We start from the raw sequence: 19,210 nt of genomic DNA on the forward strand, positions 1-19,210 counted from the left end.
GAGATTTGGCCCAGAAGAATGATCCTGGGAAGATGCATTCCATGTGCATGCCGCCCGGCTGGTCTGCTGTTTCCACCTTCACTACCCAGCCAAACCAGGGCCAGGGAGGCAGGGACAGGATGGCCCTGGGGAAGGGAATAGTGTCATGCCTCCATCAGATGAGTCCTCAGAGGAGGATGAGGAGCAGGGGATTGGCACAGAAGACCCAGAACAGGGAACAAGCACACCCACCCCAGAAGCAGCTCTAGACCCCCCACCACTGGAAGATGTTCAGGATACAGCTGGGACCCCTCACTCAGACTCAGGGCATGAACAGGAGGCCCCTCCACTCCCTGCAGAGCGAAGACACCTGTGAGTAGCAGAGCAACACAGACATTCAGGCCATTTAAGGCTACAAGCTCCTGGAAGTCAGATGGTTGATTGATAGCACCTGAACCAGAGAGGAGAGCTTAAAAGGTAGTGAGATGCCATTTGCTCTTTGCTGGAAGCAGCATCAAGGTGCCAGCATCAGACCCTCACCAGCAGTGCCTTGAAACCTGGATTGCCTTGGAACACGCGGATCCCACATGCCCCTTTGTGGTCAAGACAAATGGGTTGGATGCAGCCGTTAGAGCAGTGCTTGTACAACCAGCGCTAAAAGGAGGGGTAAGACCCTGCACCTACTTCTTGCGGAAGTTGACAAGTTCAGAGCAAAACTACACCGTGTGGGAAAAGGAGTTGCTGACCATCCAGGATGCCTTTGAGACTTGGCGACATCACCTGGAAGGAGCGCAGCACAAGATCGAGGTGCGCACCAATCACTGGGATCTGGAGAGCCTTCACACTGCCCGCAAGCTGAACCAAAGACAGGTGCGCTGGGCCCAGTTCTTTGCCCGCTTCCATTTCAAAATTCACTACATCCCTCAAGCACAGAACATGCGAGCAGATGAGTTGTCCCACAAGCCAGGATACCTAGAAGAACCAATCCTGAGACTGCCGCGACTTATTATACCCCCTGAGAAGATAGTAGCAGGAGCACGCCAAGAATCCTGGGTGACGGATCTGTAGGTGGTGCAAGAGCAGGACCCATTCGCCAAGGAGAAAAGCTCCGAGTTGGTGACACCACCAGTTGGGGATAATGAGGACTTTGCACTGAAGGAAGGGGTGCTGTATCACCACGATGCCATGTATGTGCCTCCCGGAGAGATGGGAGCCAAGGTGTTGCATCAGTGTCATGGCTCCCCTGCTGCAGGACATTTTGGAGTCTACAAAACTTTACAAGCAGTCGCCAGGGAGTTCTGGTGGCCTTGGATGAAGCGAGAGGTGGAACATTACATTTGATACTGTCCCACCTGTGCTTGGGCCAAACACGCCACTGGGTGACCCGCCAGGGTTTTAGAGCCACTCCTGACCCCCCCAAGGATCCTGGCAGATGGTCACCATGGACTTCATCACTGACCTCTCTACTTTGCAAGGGAAAACATCAGTGCTGGTAGTAGTGGATACATTTGCAAAAATGGCGCACTTCATTCCGTGCTCCCAAATGCTCAAGATACGGCCTATTTGTATGTGCATCATGTGTACCGGTTGTACAGCCTCCTGGATGTTTTGGTCTCCGATCAAGGGACACAGTTCACGGCATGTTTCTGGCGAGCAATGTGGCAAATCCTGGGGAGTGAGCTGAGACTTTCATTGTCCCATCACCCACAGACAGATGGGCAAACGGAAAGGGTTAATGCCACACTAGAACAGTATCTACGTTGCAATGTCAACTACCAGCAGGATAACTGGGTAACCTTGTTACCCCTAGCGGAGTTTGCTTACAACAACGCCGTGCATGCGACTACACAACAGACCCCATTTTTTGCCAATCTAGGATATCACCCTCGAGCTTTTGCCACCCCCTGAGCCAGCCCATCTATCCTGGCTGTGGAGGATTTTGTACAAGAGCTTCAGGCTATGCAACATCTGTTGAGAGAACAGTTAGAGTGGGCCAAGGAGGATTATAAGAAGGCTGCGGATCAGCATCAGCAGGAGGGTCCTCTGATCCGAGTGGGGGACAGAGTGTGGCTGTCTACGCGTTACTTGCCAACGCAGGGACGCTGTCATAAGTTAGAGGATCGAAGAGTAGGACCCTTTAAAGTTGAGGCTCAGATCAACCTGGTGGCCTTCTGCCTGAGACTACCTCCCACGTTCAAAATACATCCTGTGTTTCATCGCTCTCTGCTGGCATTACAACACACACCCCGATCCTCACAGAGAGCGGGTGGAGCCGCTACCTCCCTTCACAGTGAATGGGCAGGAAGGATATGAAGTGGAACAGTTGTTGGACTCGCAGAAACACCAGGGATGGCTTCAATATTTAATTCACTGGAAGAGGTATGATCCATCGGAGCTTTCCTGGGAAGCAGTCGAGGACGTCCATGCGCCAGACTTGGTGAGAGACTTCCACAAAGCCTACCCGAACAAGCCCATGCCCAGGGGGTGGGGGGGAATAGTGCATGGAGGGGGGGATGATATTGACCCCCAGCTCCCCCAGGTAGACCAGGGAGAGGTGTCGGAGGCTTTCGAGAGTGTTGAGGGAGGGGGAGATGGCGACAGCCCACAAGTTCCCATGGAGAGCCCTCCCGTCGATGTAGATCCCGCTCTGTCTAGAAGCGCTCCAACAGAACCGTTGGGAAGTGACCTCGCGAGTGCCCCAACTCCACCACCCCCCAGATTCCCCGCCTGGCACTTTAAACGCTTCCCCGCCAACCTGCTCCCTGCCCTCTGAGGTTGAGTCAGCACCTAGCGAGCCTGTACTGTCAGATGTACAGCTGGAGGATCATTCCCCCTCGCCCTATGTGAGACGACGCGAGAAGCGGGTCAGTCAGAAGGTGGTACTTCGGAGGAGTCAGAGATTACGAGTGAAGACCTTTCCTATTTAAGGCGGCGCCCCCTGATTGGGGTGCTGAGTCAACTTACTCCACACGCTGCAGAGAATGCGTAGGTAGCTCAGGTAGAGACATGAGTGAGTTAGCATAGACAGGTCTATGAAGCGCACTGCTTTTGATGTAACTGTTACTCTAATAAAACAGGAATTAATTCCAGCCTCGCCTCCATCTCGTGATTCGCACTCTGGGCAGGACAACATTTTAATGCCACGAAGTTGTGCCTAGTTAGTCCTAAAGAGATGCTGAGTTCTGAGTAAGCTGTAGATAGATTCATGAATCGCACTGAATTGAGACCGACACTACAATAAAAGAAAAAACCACAGCCGTGTCTGAGTCTGAGTTCTTCAAGTTCAGGCAGGACAACAGGAACCATCTTTGACAAGTGCCCAAGTCATATAATGGTATTTGAATGTATGAAGCAACTTAATTCCAAGTCAGACCATTAACCTATCTATACCAGTGCTATCTAGCAATGGCTCTTCAAAGGGCCTTTCTCAGCCTTGCCACCTAGGGACCTTTAATTAGACATGCTGGGGGGGGGGGCTCTGTATGCAAAGCTTATGCTATACAATTGAGCTAGGGCCCATCCCTCAAAAAGCCTAGAGGGGAATGGGAGATCGGAAACGGCTGAATTGGGTAATTGGACCACACTAACCAGAAAGATCCTGGTAAGCTAGAGTCTCATCAGGGAATGCCTTCACCTTGACCATCTCTTAATGTCCCCCTCCCTCCACTGCTCCTAGTAAGCACCAGTCTGGACTCTCTGAACCTTCAACAAAATACAGAAAAGCGTCTGTACCTTCACATTGCTGAGCTGTGGCCCAGAGGAACCTTCCTGGAAAGGTCTTTTTTCAGCAGTCTGTGAGTCTAGGAAGTTTCGTCCCTCAGTGGACATTTCTGTTGGGAGCAAAGTGGACTAAGTGAAAGTCAAGCAAAGTGGACTGGTTGCCTACCAAATGCCAGGCAATTCTTGGAAGATGGGGGCAAATAGCACACAGCACACACCATTCGCCACATGCCTGTATCCTGGACTGTAGCACTTTGCCCACCTAACCCTGTCCAACTGGAGCCAAAACAGATATTAACAAATATTTTTTACACTGGAGCTCTTAAGGAAATATTTGCCACATACTGTAATGTCTTGTGCCAGGAGAGGTTGTAAAGGGTCCACCACCATGGTCATCTCATTAAAGGATCACATTGTGCCAATTTACAATGCAACTCGATGGCTACTGTAAACCAGTCTCCCAGTAGTTGGTAGGGCTCTAATCGCATGGGGCAGAATGATTTGAGTTGCCATGTTTTGATTTTACCCTGGGCACGGTGTCAGGAGGAAGCCAGGGCAGAATGCACTGAATCATGGATCAGAGAAGGACAAAGCCTGATGAGCTAGGAACCGCCTGAATTGATCAATAGCAAAACCAGTTGGTTCTGCTGTTTACTTGATCTTCAGACTCTGATAGATGTCAGAATGCAGCTTATGGCATTTCACACACCAAGGAAGTTGGGCGGTGGCACTGGTGTGAGGATCAGCTAGGTTAAGGCCTGGCAGCTTATCCAAGTCTGCTGGACTACCCTTTCTATAAATCCCTGAGCGTTCCCTTGAGGGCTTACATAGGAAAAGAGTAAGGCACTTTATACCAGTTCAGACCATTGGTCTATCTAGTTCAGTACTGTCCACACTGACTGGCAGCAACTGGATTTCCAACAGGGGGCATTCCCAGCCCTCCCTGGAGATGTCAGGGATTGAACCAGATACCTTCTGAATGCAAAGCAGATGATCTACCACTGAGCTATGACCTTTCCCCACAGACTACAGCCTCTCTGGATAGGAACCCCCTGACACTTAGGGTGGTTTGTTATATATCTATTTGTTAATAATATTTTTACCTCACCATCCCATAGGTCGTAGTGACTTGCAAATTAGTTGGATTTTTAAGCCTATTGTAGATGTGTCTTTCAATTGTTTTATTGTTATTGTTACATAACAAATTTTAGGATAATTTATTTTAGGAGGTGTCTTACAAATAAATTTTAATTAAAAAATTGCAAAACAGAATAATCAAAGAATCCATTTAAAACAGCATCTGTATATGAAAACTGGTCATCCCATAAGATACGCCCTGCAAAAAACCTACAGATACTTTGCAAACACCCAACAAAAGAGGTGGGCCTTACATTCCTTTCTAAAAGCAAAGAGGGAAGTGCAACTCTGAACTGCACCTGGACGGACGTTCCATACCTTCTGGACGATTCACACAAACACACACAGTATGGACCATGTAGGGGGCATGGGGATGGGGATGCTGGTCCTGCCTCCCAAGTCCCCATGTGTACCACCTCTGCCCCCAACATTCCTCCGTGCGCCGGTCCCTCTGCTCCTGACTTTTGTGCATTCAGCTTTGAAACCTCCTTGCAGTCGGAAACCCTGATAACCCAGGGGTCCTGGTCATGGTCTATGCACACTCAAATGAATGCACTTCGAATCTCCCTTCAGACCTTCCTAGTTTATGCCTCCAACACAGCTTATGACCCACATGTTCTGGTAAATGCCTGAATAAGGTGCCCTGCCACTACCAGGAATTGTTTTAACTTCCTGAAATGAAGCTGTGCCCTTGATGAAGAGCAAAGGAGCTCATATGTGGATAGGCAGCAGCTTCTGTCTTTTATTTTCCTTTAGACTGCTTTTAGTGGGTTTGTTTGCTGCCCTGGGCTTGTTCTGGGAGGAAGGGGCAGATATACATTTCAGTGATGATGATGATGATGATGATGTACTATCCAAATAAATGACAAATGAAGAGCGTTAGCCTTCAAGAATTCATAGGCCCCAAACTGCTGCCATCTAGTGATGGAAAGATGGATATAGGAAGTGTTGCTTCTGTTAAAAGAGACAGCATGATTACACTCTCCATCTTAGCCTCAAATTTTAATGCAATTATGCAGACTCTTTTTTAAGGAGGCTGGAAACAATGGGCGCAATTGTCCTACACCTTATGCGGGGAGTAGTGGCAATGTGTGGAAACAGCACTGCACAGCCACATCAACAAATGACCAGATCCTTTCCCTTCCAAGGCAGTAACATTGGTCAGTGAAAGTATACACCCAGAACCAGGAACAATTTCAGGACTTTGGACTTGCACTATGTTCCAGATCTGCTCCTAGGGTCCTGTCTGATCTACACATTTAATCAATCAATGAATCATTAACTCCTTTCTCTCTCTCCCCCAACACAAACCAAGGCAGGCCAGTAGCCTGTCTGGAGGGCAGGCTAATAGAGCCAATAGCAACAGGGTATGTTTACTTCAGATTCGTATTTAATGTTTATATTAGGTGATATAATATGAAGAGAGGATCCTATATGCAGACGGTATTCTCTGGTTTGTAAATTGATCTAACTTTTTTTTTTTAACTTTCAATTTTTGACACATAACATTTTAATAAACTGCTGATTCTGATGATACATTTAGATAACTTTTGAAGAGATTATATCCACAATGGAGAAAAGAATTACACTGGCAGAGGATGGAGTAGGAAGGATGGAGGACCTCAAATGAACATTCTTAAAGAAGGCCCAAAATTAATGGCGATAACAAATTCAACCAGAGGTGGTAAGAGATGCAATACTTTTGGTGAAAACTGTGAGGAGGACCTAGAAACCAAAGTATTTATATTGTTCTAGACCAGTGTTTCCCAAACTTTCAACATGCGCGTACCCCTTTTGAGACATTGATTTTACCGGCGTACCCAACTTTCGCAAAAATAATTGGGAGAGGGGTAAGGTATTATAACACATTCGTAATTCCTATAATTTTATATGAAATGTTTGTAAAAAATAAATACAAAGTAGGTAATAAACATTTTAATAATAGAAATAATATTTATATAACAAAAATATATATTCAAAAATATAGAAATAATCCATATACTAATAATTAAAATTACTATTATTCAAACAAAAAAAAACATTCTGGAAATAAAGACCCGGAGGGGACCCCCCAAAACCAGAAACTCCAGCTGAAAATCATGCAGGATGCAGCGGGTTTACAGAGGCAGTGCTTGCCTGGGCTGGAGTTGAATCTCCTGCTCTTTGGCTGCAGAGCGTTTTCCCCGCCATCCTGCCTGGGAAGCCACTCAGGCACGCAGCCCAAGAGGAGGCTGGGGATTCAAACCTCCTGCCTAAATTTCACAGCTGATGAGTGGGCAGGCCAGGCAGGATGGGGGGAAAAAACGCTCTGCAGCCAAAGAGCGGGAGATTCCCCAAGAGGGAAGTGGCTGGCGAGATGGCCGCTGAAGATAGAGGAAAAAACCCTGCTTCCGGTGTGAACATTTTTGTAGTCGAGCATACGCATAAATATCTTTGTGGCACCATCTGTCTGTTTGTAGAAGTGTTTTTTGGTGGCCAAAGTCATTGCGAGGGAGTCCGGGTCTTATGAGAAACTGGAGGGGTGCACGAAAAGACAAGGAATGCATTGAGAGCGTAAGAGACTACGCGTTGAATAACATCGGGATAAACCACTGTTATTATGTTGATCTTCCCTCACTTGATTGTGTGAGAAACTGGAGAAATCACAAGAACTGTATTTTCTATTAAAAGAACACAAGCACACGTTTTTTGCCGCTAAAACCCAATGATAAAGTACAAAAAAAACACATTAGGCCGCATACCCCTTGAAACCCTTTTGCGTACCACCAGGGGTACGCATACCACACTTTGGGAAACACTGTTCTAGACATTAGGAGAGGTGTCTATAGATATTAGATCACTAATTTAATGGAGCCAGTTTGAACCCTATGCTTTTATTCACTTTGTGGTAACCATTGTGATTCAGCTCTGTGAATGGAGAAGCATGTACATGCACTCAGACGCATACATTTGTGCCCAAGGTCCTGCGATTGAGAGACTTTGAGTCAGTAATGGAGAATGTGGCAGCCTCTAGACATTAAAACCTGGCTCAGTGTCTGGCAGAAAGATGGAAGGGTATCAACAGTTATCTGATTAATTTAAACTCAGCTTCAGTCTTAATGTTGAACCAAGGTTTTCATAAAACTCAGAGTTTGGTGTCATTCATCAATTTCCAAGGAACAAAAATGGCAGATGTAGCTCTTACAATTTTTTAAAATAAAAAATGTACTTTATAAAGTTGACTGGAAACAGAAGGAGACTGAAAACACCCCTGTTCCTCTGGCTGCTGCTACAAAGCTGAACTCTTGCAGTCCCTCTCCTGCAGTCACATTGCAGGCCACACCCACAACATCTTGCTTTGACACATCAGGCCTTTAAAGTGAGACAGTGCAGTCTTCAGGTGAATAGAAGACAGGAGGCAGGACTAAACCCCAGAGTTTGTTTTCAGAACCAAGATTAAATCCTAGAGTCTGCACAGTAATAATTAAAAAGAATGCGTAAGCAAAAGTACAGAGGACAACATGGCTCATCTTCATCACTGAACAACTGCAGCTTGTTCCACACATCTGAGATAAATGAGCAGGTATTCCAGGGCAGATGACACCTTTATTTTTAGAAATAAAGAAACTACACACAGCTTCCATGACTTAACCTTTCACTCAATCCATGGATGCTCTTGCCTACTTTCTTAACCCCATCAATCCACCCCCATTATGCATTCCTGGGCTCCATAGGAATGGGTGAGATCCTCCATGACCTCCATCTTCCATGCACCTAAAAACTGGCCACCTTGATCTCTAAAGCTGACAAGAATATAAATAATAATAAATAAATTTAATTTATGTGTCGCCTATCTGGCCGATGGCCACTCTAGGTGACATACATATGGCAAGTACAAAAAATGCAATACAACAAAATACAATATAACAATAAAAATTATGATAAAAACATTACAGGGTAGGAGGCATTTCAATAAAAAAAAAAAAGGTCAGCCCTCCCCAAAAGTCCCAAAAGCCTGTTGAAAGAGCCAGGACTTTAAGGCCTTGCGGAATATATTCAGGGAAGAGGCAAGCCGGAGATCTTGTGGGAGGGAGTTCCAGAGGGTGGGGGCCGCCACTGAGAAGGCTCTCTCTCTGGTTCCCGCCAACCTAGCTGATTTAGTTGGTGGGACTGAGAGAAGGCCCTGTGTGACTGATCTTGTCAGGTGGCATAATTGGTGGCGTTGGAGGTGCTCCTTTAAACTGGGCCGAGACCGTGTAGGGATTTAAAGGTTAATACCAACACCTTGAATTGGGCCCGGAAAACAACTGGGAGCCAGTGTAGATCGAACAACACTGGTGTGATGTGGTCCCTGCGGCGACTATTTGTAAGTAGTCGAGCTGCCGCATTTTGTATAAGTTGTAGTTTCCGGACCGTTTTCAAGGGTAACCCCACGTAGAGCGCATTACAGTAATCTAATCGAGAGGTGACCAGGGCATGTACTACCAGTGGGAGCTGATGAGCAGGAAGGTAGGGTTGCAGCCTACGTATAAGGTGAGGTTGATACCAAGCTGCCCGGCTCACTGCCGAAATCTGAGCCTCCATGGACAGCTTGGAATCAAGCACAACCCTGAGGCTGCGGACCTGGTCCTTAAGGGGTAGATTCACCCCATTGAACTTCAGGTCAACATTCCCCAACCTTCTCTTGTCCCCCACAAGCAGTACCTCGGTCTTGTCGGGGTTCAGTTTCAGCCTATTCCTTCCCATCCATCCACTCACGGACTCCAAGCACTTAGATCCTTCCATTGCCCTGCCCAGAAACGTGTCTTTTTATTACCCCTTTCCAACAGAGTTCTGTCCCTTCATGTTTAGAAGCACAAGCAAACCCTGACCTGCAATACTAACAATACTAATATTATAATATAACAATAATAATAATAATAATAATAATATTTCCCAAAGGAGCCCATGTGCAGACATGTGTTAGTGGATGTGTATACACATGTGTGTTTGTGCATGCCTGGCAGTCTCTCAGCACTTACCACAGTCCCTCTGGCAAACTGGTGGGTATAGTGAACTAGACTCTGAAACAGTACTGCTAGCTCGTTTCCGGTTCTGGAGCAGACCCTAAAATAGCAAAATGAAGATCATGAACAACAATAACATCAGCCTGCCCTTTCCCCCATTCTTTTACACCAGAGCTTGCTGCATGTTCCAGTGGCCCCTCTCTGTTGTCAAATCAGAGTGGCAAGGACAAGAGAAGGTGTTTCAGCCATTCTAGAAATTCTGGCAAGAAATCTTTAGGATCTGAAAAACCACCACCTATAACCATCATGGTGGGGCTCAGGTCCCTGAGCAGAAGTAGTCAGTCGGTGTTCTACCTGCCATGCACTCCTGAGGAGCATATACCTCCTTGACATGCTCCAATGGGTTGGGTGTGCTCAAATAGACCTCTCCCCTATGCTTCTCCTTCCTACAGCTTTAAATGTAAGAGATGGACCCACCTCTTCATCTCTTCCCAAGACCACTATCTGTTGATCAAACAGAGACACATTGGCCACGTCCCAGAGGGGTGTATCGGTTGTTACTGCTGAAGTCATTCGGGTCAACTGGAGAGCAGAATTGTCACCTGCAGGAAGAAACATAAGGAGATTTTTTTTGGGGGGGGACTCTCAGAGCTTACCATGGTTCATACTTACTAATAAAGAAATGAGGCCAGAATATCTCCTCCCCCACCCCAAGTACCTGCAGCCCACTGATGTGCTCAAACAGTATTTGTTCTTGCATTCTTTCCCACTGTCCTCCTCCTGTCCTTGTTCACTCATGCTGGATGTCCAGAGAGTGAATGTATCCTGCTCCCCCTACCTGGGATGCACTCTTCCATCATTTTTGGTTGAATCCAGCAGGATGAACTTGAAACAGGGATTGCCATGATGTAAAAGACTGTGGGAGTGAGGTACAATACATTTGTTGACAACCTGCCCATTCAATCAAAATGGGACAAGAACCTAATCACCTAGCATTAGGAGTGAGCAGTGAAGTGGCCAAGTTTGCTGACGACACTAAATTGTTCAGGGTTGTTAAAACAAAAAGGGATTGCGAAAAGCTCCAAAAAGACCTCTCCAAACTGAGTGAATGGGTGGGAAAATGGCAAATGCAATTCAATATAAACAAGTGTAAAATTATGCATATTGGAGCAAAAAATCTTCATTTCACATATACGCTCATGGGGTCTGAACTGGCAGTGACCGACCAGGAGAGAGACCTCGGGGTTGTAGTGGACAGCACAATGAAAATGTCGACCCAGTGTGCGGCAGCTGTGAAAAAGGCAAATTCCATGCTAGCGATAATTAGGAAAGGTATTGAAAATAAAACAGCTGATATCATCATGCCGTTGTATAAATCTATGGTGCGGCTGCATTTGGAATACTGTGTACAGTTCTGGTCGCCTCATCTCAAAAAGGATATTCTAGAGTTGGAAAAGGTTCAGAAGAGGGCAACCAGAATGATCAAGGGGATGGAGCGACTCCCTTACGAGGAAAGGTTGCAGCATTTGGGCCTTTTTAGTTTAGAGAAAAGGCGGGTCAGAGGAGACATGATAGAAGTGTATAAAATTATGCATGGCATTGAGAAAGTGGATAGACAGAAGTTCTTCTCCCTGTCTCATAATACTAGAACTTGTGGACATTCAAAGAAGCTGAATGTTGGAAGATTCAGGACAGACAAAAGGAAGTACTTCTTTACTCAGCGCATAAACTATGGAATTTGCTCCCACAAGATGCAGTAATGGCCACCAGCTTGGATGGCTTTAAAAGAAGATTAGACAAATTCATGGAGGACAGGGCTATCAATGGCTACTAGCCATGATGGCTGTGCTGTGCCACCCTAGTCAGAGGCAGCATGCTTCTGAAAACCAGATGCCGGAAGCCTCAGGAGGGGAGAGTGTTCTTGCACTCAGGTCCTGCTTGTGGGCTTCCCCCAGGCACCTGGTTGGCCACTGTGAGAACAGGATGCTGGACTAGATGGGCCACTGGCCTGATCCAGCAGGCTCTTCTTATGTTCTTATGTTCTTAACCTTGTGACAGAAACGAAAGCCATAGGTTCTTAGTGAAATGGAGTTGCATCTATAAACATTTCCTTAGAAATGGCTCAAAGGATGGCTTTTTCTCATGTTTAAGCTCCTTGCATTTGATGCCACATACGGCCTAGACTGTGATTTGATGTCATGGCCTCTTAGTCCAGGACACCAAGTAAGAGACTACAGAGCCACTGGTTAAGGAGCCTGATTCTGCTGATCAGGGGATTATTAAAGCTGGCAGGTAGTAGCCTTCTAAACCAGATTTCACAGCACTAGGACTCATAGAACCAGAGGCAGGACCCTCATGGGTGCCTTTCCCTGGGCCCAAGGAACTGAATACCTCCCAATGCGACAGCACAGGAAGTGCACCAGGCATGAGACCATGGAGTTCAGGAGACATGTTTTTCTTCAAGCCAGAAGGCTGGGCTCTTAATAATTATAGTTCTTAAAAAGAGGGCAGAGCGTAGGAGAGTCTCAAAAGGCCCCAGTTCACTTCCAACCCTTATTGGAGCAAGTTGCTCATCTGGAACTCTCTATGGTTCTGCAATAGCTGGCCTGACTTGTTCTGTGGGCTCCTTCACTGAATCAAGGCAGGAAATCCATATTAGTATATTAATATGGAAATCCACATTACTCCAGTAAGTGCAAATCTGGTTGGCTTGCTTCAAAATGCAGACGAAACAAAATCCTCAAGCATCATTACCTGAACCTCAACCATATTATTGAGGCCTATCACCTTGCAAGGCCTATACTTGAGGCCTATCCTCTATCTATCTATCAAAAGGGATTGAGGCGTATCCCATGCAAGTAAAGTAATGCTCAAGTTTCTACAACAAAGGCTCTTACCATATATGGAGCGAGAAATGCCAGACGTCCAAACTGGATTTAGAAAGGGAAGAGGCACCAGAGATCATATTGCAAACATACGTTGGATAATGGAATGGAGCAAGGAATTTCAGAAGAAAAGCACCCTGTGTTTTATAGATTACAGCAAAGACTTTGACTGTGTAGATCATGAATGCTTTAAAAGAAATGGGGGTGCCACAGCATCTGGTTGTCCTGATGTGCGATCTATACTCTATACTGTAAGGACAGAATATGGAGAAACCGATTGGTTCCCCATCGGAAAGGGTGTGAGACGGGGGTGTATTTTATCACCCTATTTGTTTAATCTATACGCAGAACATCATACGGAAAGCGGGACTGGACCAAGATGAAGGAGATGTGAAAACTGGAGGGAGAAATATCAATAATTTAAGATATGCAGACGATACCATACTCTTAGCAGAAACCAGGAATGATTTGAAACGAATGCTGATGAAAGTTAAAGAGGAAAGCACAAAAGCAGGACTACAGCTGAACGTCAAGAAGACTAAAGTAATGACAACAGAAGATTTATGCAACTTTACAGTTGATAATGAGGACATTGAACTTGTGAAGGATTATCAATACCTCGGCACAGTCATTAACCAAAATGGAGACAATAGTCAAGAAATCAGAAGAAGGCTACGACTGGGGAGGGCAGCTATGAGAGAACTAGAAAAGGTCATCAAATGCAAAGATGTATCACTGAACATTAAAGTCAGGATCATTCAGACCATGATATTCCCGATCTCTATGTATGGATGTGGAAGTTGGACAGTGAAAAAATGGATAAGATACCATGGACCGCGAAAAAGACAAATAATTGGGTGTTAGAACAAATTAAACCAGAACTATCACTAGAGCTAAAATGATGAAACTGAGGCTATCGTACTTTGGACACATCATGAGAAGACCTGATTCAATAGAAAAGACAATAATGCTGGGGAAAACAGAAGGGAGTAGAAAAAGAGGAAGGCCAAACAAGAGATGGATTGATTCCATAAAGGAAGCCACAGACCTGAACTTACAAGATCTGAGCAGGGTGGTTCATGACAGATGCTCTTGGAGGTCACTGATTCATAGGGTCACCATAAGTCATAATCGACTGGAAGGCAGCTAACAACAAATCACCTTTATAGATCTGCCTTGAGAGCAGCACAGCCTGAAACTTGGCTTCACTGGGTCACACATGCAAAATAAAGTAACACTGCTATTTTTATGTTAACTGGTATTGTTTGATTTTGACTTAGGTTTATTTTAAAAAATAACGCTTAAATGGAAAGCCCCAGTAGTTCTTTGGGCTGGCTTTTTGCAGCACCAGTGTGTGTGGTCTCAATTTCCTCCATCTCTGCAGAGTTTCTGGTGCTAAATCCTGTAATACTAGTATTGTGGTGTCTTTGAACTTTAATTCACCTAGATCTCTTAGATGATGGTGCAGCTCATCTTTTTTGGTGTATTTGGTAAAAGAATCTATTACGTCTCTGGACCCTTCTTTCCTTCTTGGACCCAATGCTCTGTGCTCTCTTTCTAAATCTTCAGTCAGCTGGAGTAGGGATGTCAGCCATTTTACTAAGAACCTCTTGATGTCTCCTTGCTCTACTTCTCCCAGGCCACAAAAACGTAGGTTGGTATGTCTATTTCTGTTCTCCAGGTCTTCTAGCTTGATTTTTGCTTCTAACTGTGCTTTTTTAAGTGTCTTGGCACTGCCATTCTCTCCTCTATTGCTGCAGTTTTGATTTTTACTGTATCTAACCTGGTTCGCATCTCTTCCAGTTTGTTTTCTAATATTTTCATCCAGCTAGTCACCAATTCCTGTTTAAAAGAGCAGAGTTGACTAGCTATTTCTCCTCTATTTCAGCTATTGCTTTTGTGGTCTCCATCTCTCCCTCTGTTTGCGTGCTTGCAGAGATGTTGTTTGATACTGGCGCCATATTTGTTTCCTTGGAGGTCATTCTATCCAAGGTGGGCCTCGATGCTATTTTCCATCCTGTTGCTTTGAAATAAAGTTTAAGACCTTCACTGTTTTGCACTCCAGATAGCATTCCTCCCTGGGGCTTGTGACAGAAAGGGTTGAGTTGTTCCTTTTTCTCTCTTTCTTGGACACACATTTTCTAAAGAGGCCGAGGAGCTCCCACTCTACACTGCCATTTTACAGGCATCGAAGCCCCACCCCCCACATATATACATATTCTAAAGATACAACTGCTGGGCTGAGGGCACTAGAAAATCAAATATATGGACTAGAAAGTTGGCCTCTTTGTCTGCTGCAGCCCTCTTCCTGGTGACTGGGATTTTCTATCCCACTCAAGCACAGGGAGAGGTCAGAGGGAAATGAGGGGGTGGCTGCCATGTTCCTCCTGTCCCTGAGGTGAATTCTGCCTGCACTTGTGTGGCTATGTGCAGATAGTGATCAGGAACCAGGATGGGTTGCCAGACCATCTGCAGCAGAAAAGCACAAGACTATGGTTTCCACTATCACCAAGAGACACTTATAGCTGCATTATTTGTTCTGATATTGGGTAGTTAGTGCATGGGGAGAAACAAGCAGTGCTTCTACCCTACAGTTCTGCCTGCATTCTGACAAGCAAATCATCACAGAATAATCTTTGAAACACATCCCCACCCACAACAGCAGCCCAGCCCACCCTCTCCTTTGAGTGGCAGTTGGCAGTTATTAGCCAATTTAACAATCCCAAACAAAATTTGCTTAGAGAGATTGGGTGCAAATTAGGAAGGGTGGTGGATAAGAAACCAAAATCCTATGCCAAGAAACATGTATACAACGTTCAAAGTAAAATCTGAATATAAAGTTCTTGTAGATTAGCTTACTTTGCACAGTCACCATGCTCTGTTAGCGTGCTTTCCCCTGTACCAGTATTTTTGAGTTTTAGCAGAATTTGGGCATTTCCTTCTAGAAGCAATGTGGGGACAGGAAGAGAGAGGGCTGATTCACACGGGAGGTGAACTTCTGATTAAAGACACAGCTTTTCCCATTGCAATAGTTTTGCAAGATTCACACTACCTTCCAATCTGCTGTTTTCCATCCACAGTTGGTGTTCCTATGGAAAGATTTAGTACTTGCTGTTTCCTTGTGGCCCCGCCCCCAAATTTACATGTTTACTCCCTCCAGATAGAGAGAAGGTGAAGGTTTTTTTGTTTCATTGTTTCTTTTCAATTGCACACTGAAGCTGGGAGGGGGGGTGCAACTGACATGAAAACTTGAGTCCCACCCTGAAGTTTCTCTTTTCTCTTTCGCTTATCACTGATCTCTGGAAAAAGAACAGATGATGGGGGCGAGAGAGAGATCAGCATGGGTTATGCATGTGTGCATACTTGTGTGCAGCTGCCGAAGTTGTTAGTTGTTATGATTCTGGGCTGCCCCATTTCTATTGCCCCAGGGCACTGACAATGACTCTGCCACACACTTCATAGCCCAGCTTCACTTTTGCAAAGTCCAAGGGAGTTTGGGTGGAAAGAGTTCAAACTGTACCGAAGTTTTTTTTTTAAAAGAAAGAACAGTGTCAGTGACAGTAGTAGTAGTAAGCGCCAATAACAAATCACTTCCTCCCGATGAGGGAGGACAGAGCGAGTCGGAAGTGGCTGTTTGAGCCACCGGAAATAAAATGAAATTCATAGAGTTTAGTGGGTGGAGAAAGGGGGAGTATCTGAAAGTGACAAGTGATGGGAGGAGCACAGTGAAGCAGAGATGGTTTTTCCTTTACTTTTCGCATTTTCAGTGGGTTGGTTTAATTCGGATTTAAAGGGAAAAGCAGCAATACACCCTCCCTTTGCCTGCAATCCTGCGAATTAAAAGGGGATGCAAGTAGCGCCTATCTCACATTAAATCATCATGTGAACCAGCCCAGTGAGATGGGTAAGTGAGTGGCAGGAGGGATGTCTCATAGGGTTGTGATCATGAGACCATGAAAGAGGAATCATGGCTGTGCAAAGTATTATTATTATTAATTAGTTAAAGTTCGATGCCGCCCTTCCTCCCAGAAGGAGCCCAGGGCAGCAAACAAGAGACAAAATACTAAAAACATCTTAAAAACATATATATATATTTTAAAATCTCTATAAACCTCTTAAAAAGCAATTCCAGAGCAGACCCAGGCTGGGATAAAGTCTTTACTTAAAAGTCTCATTGAAAGAGAAAGTACAGAGCCTCCACCACCCTGCTGCCCATCACTAACCACTTCTAAAGACACTGGCTACATGCTTTGCAACACATCTCTAATGATGAGTAGAAACATATTGTTATGAGCTCTACATTTATTTGAAACTAGGTCTCTTTGACGATAGTCTGATTCACTGATCACTACACAAGCTTGGCCCTCAGGAACCCCAGTTCTGCTTGTTTTCTCTATGCTTGCACAGAATTGCAGCAGGTAGTCACCCAGCCCAGAGAACCATAGAACCATTTCTAGGCTTGAGGTAGTGGATCTGTTTCAACACTGCTCGTTTATCTACAGTGGCCAGATGTAAAAGAAAACAGGACTCCTGCAACTTTAATAGTTGTGCAGATGACCACATCCGTGGAAACTTTCTCTTCTATACACCAGCATTGAAGAAGCATTTTGCCTAAGTGAAGAAAATTTAATGGAAGATGGCAAAGAAGGAAAATCATATTAGCAAAAACAGAAGGAAATGGGCCATACTTGGCATCTCAGAGAGCAAAAAGTGACAAAGATATTCTGGATCTTGATATATAATGGATAGATGGAGACACTGTGGCCCTCCAGATGTTGGAATTCCAACTCCTATCAGCCTGATGGTTACTGGTCAATGGTTAAGGATGATGGGAGTTTGATTCTTTGGGCTTGATGGCATGGATTACACACACCCAGCCAAGGCATGATGAGCACAGGTGGCAATTTATATGTGGTTATAGGCCAATTTTTAAAATATTTTAAACAGCTGCTTTGTTTTGTGCAAAGCAGCTGTATCAAAAATAACAATATATGTGTGCACTTCAGAGAACTTTCACAAGGGCAAGACCCCCACACACAAAACAAGAGGTTCATTTCCCACAGAAGCAGGAAAAGGAAGGGCTGTACAAGTCCCTTAGGCAACCAATCCCCCCCCACACACACACTGGTGGGTGGTGTGAGGCCACAGTCCCCTGCCCACCTGTGGAGAAGTGTGAAAAGGCAGCTCTCAAGGTGGGAGTGCCCAACTGAGCAGCAACAGAGCACCACCTTCCGACCTTTCCCCTCACCAGCAGCAGCAATGCACCCCGCTATGGAGAGAAGAGCAGCCCACCGAGGAACACCTCAACAGGGCAAAGAATAGCCAGATGTGAGGAGGCATGGAAGCCTCTGATCTCCACACTCTCCCTCCCAGCTCAGACGCTCACACAGCAGCTCAGAGAAGGTTGCCTTCAGCAGCTCTTACAAACAGGATCAGATTTGTGCAGAACTTATGAATTACAATAAAAGTGAAAGACACAGTATATTTTCTGTGTGTCTGTCCGCTCGTGCACACACGTATACAGCAAAGACAAGACAGGGAAGGACGTATTGGTGGCGGAGTCGCTCTATATGTGAAAGAAGGCATTGAATCCAGCAAGCTCAAAACCCCAAAAGAGGCAGACTCCTCCACAGAATCGTTGTGGGTGGTGATACCATGCCCCAGGAGGGACTTAATACTGGGAACGATCTATCGTCCCCCTGATCAAAATGCTCAGGGAGACCTTGAGATGAGATATGAAATTGAGGAAGCATCCAAACTAGGAAATGTGGTAGTAATGGGTGACTTCAACTACCCGGACATAGACTGGCCGCATATGTGTTCCAGTCATGACAAAGAAGCAAAGTTTCTAGATATTCTAAATGACTATTCCCTAGACCAGTTGGTCATGGAACCGACCAGAGGGACGGCAACCCTGGACTTAATCCTCAGTGGGGACCGGGACCTGGTGCGAGATGTAAGTGTTGTTGAACCAATTGGGAGCAGTGACCACAGTGCTATTAAATTAAACATACATGTAACTGGCCAATTGCCAAGAAAATCCAACACGGTCACATTTGACTTCAAAAGAGGAAACTTCACAAAAATGAGGGGATTGGTAAAAAGAAAGCTGAAAAACAAAGTCCAGAGGGTCACATCACTCGAAAATGCTTGGAAGTTGTTTAAAAACACTCTATTAGAAGCTCAACTGGAGTGCATACCGCAGATCAGAAAAGGTACCGCCAGGGCCAAGAAGATGCCAGCATGGTTAACGAGCAAAGTCAAGGAAACTCTTAGAGGCAAAAAGTCTTCCTTCAGAAAATGGAAGTCTTGTCCGAATGAAGAAAATAAAAAAGAACACAAACTCTGGCAAAAGAAATGCAAGAAGACAATAAGGGATGCTAAAAAAGAATTTGAGGAGCACATTGCTAAGAACATAAAAACCAACAACAAAAAATTCTATAAATACATTCAAAGCAGGAGACCATGTAGGGAGGCGATTGGACCCTTGGATGATAAGGGAGT

General features: G+C 45.3%; 1 protein-coding gene across 6 annotated transcripts in view; it reads right to left on the reverse strand.

Moving 5' to 3' along the window:
- The window catches only part of RASAL3 (RAS protein activator like 3), a 68,390-nt gene that overhangs the window by 19,079 nt on the left and 30,101 nt on the right, over nucleotides 1-19,210 (reverse strand). For 5 of the 6 annotated variants that reach the window (XM_061582628.1, XM_061582636.1, XM_061582611.1 and 2 more), the window contains exons 3-6: nucleotides 10,660-10,737; nucleotides 10,299-10,423; nucleotides 9,837-9,921; nucleotides 3,712-3,809 (exon numbers count right to left, since the gene is read on the reverse strand). In XM_061582628.1, the coding sequence (XP_061438612.1) occupies nucleotides 3,712-3,809; nucleotides 9,837-9,921; nucleotides 10,299-10,423; nucleotides 10,660-10,737 (386 nt within the window). The remainder of the gene's footprint in view (nucleotides 1-3,711; nucleotides 3,810-9,836; nucleotides 9,922-10,298; nucleotides 10,424-10,659; nucleotides 10,738-19,210) is intronic. The other variant, XM_061582643.1, reaches the window with a different exon arrangement.

The sequence above is a fragment of the Rhineura floridana genome, chromosome 1 (assembly GCF_030035675.1).
Source record: "Rhineura floridana isolate rRhiFlo1 chromosome 1, rRhiFlo1.hap2, whole genome shotgun sequence".
NCBI classification, from domain to species: domain Eukaryota; kingdom Metazoa; phylum Chordata; class Lepidosauria; order Squamata; family Rhineuridae; genus Rhineura; species Rhineura floridana.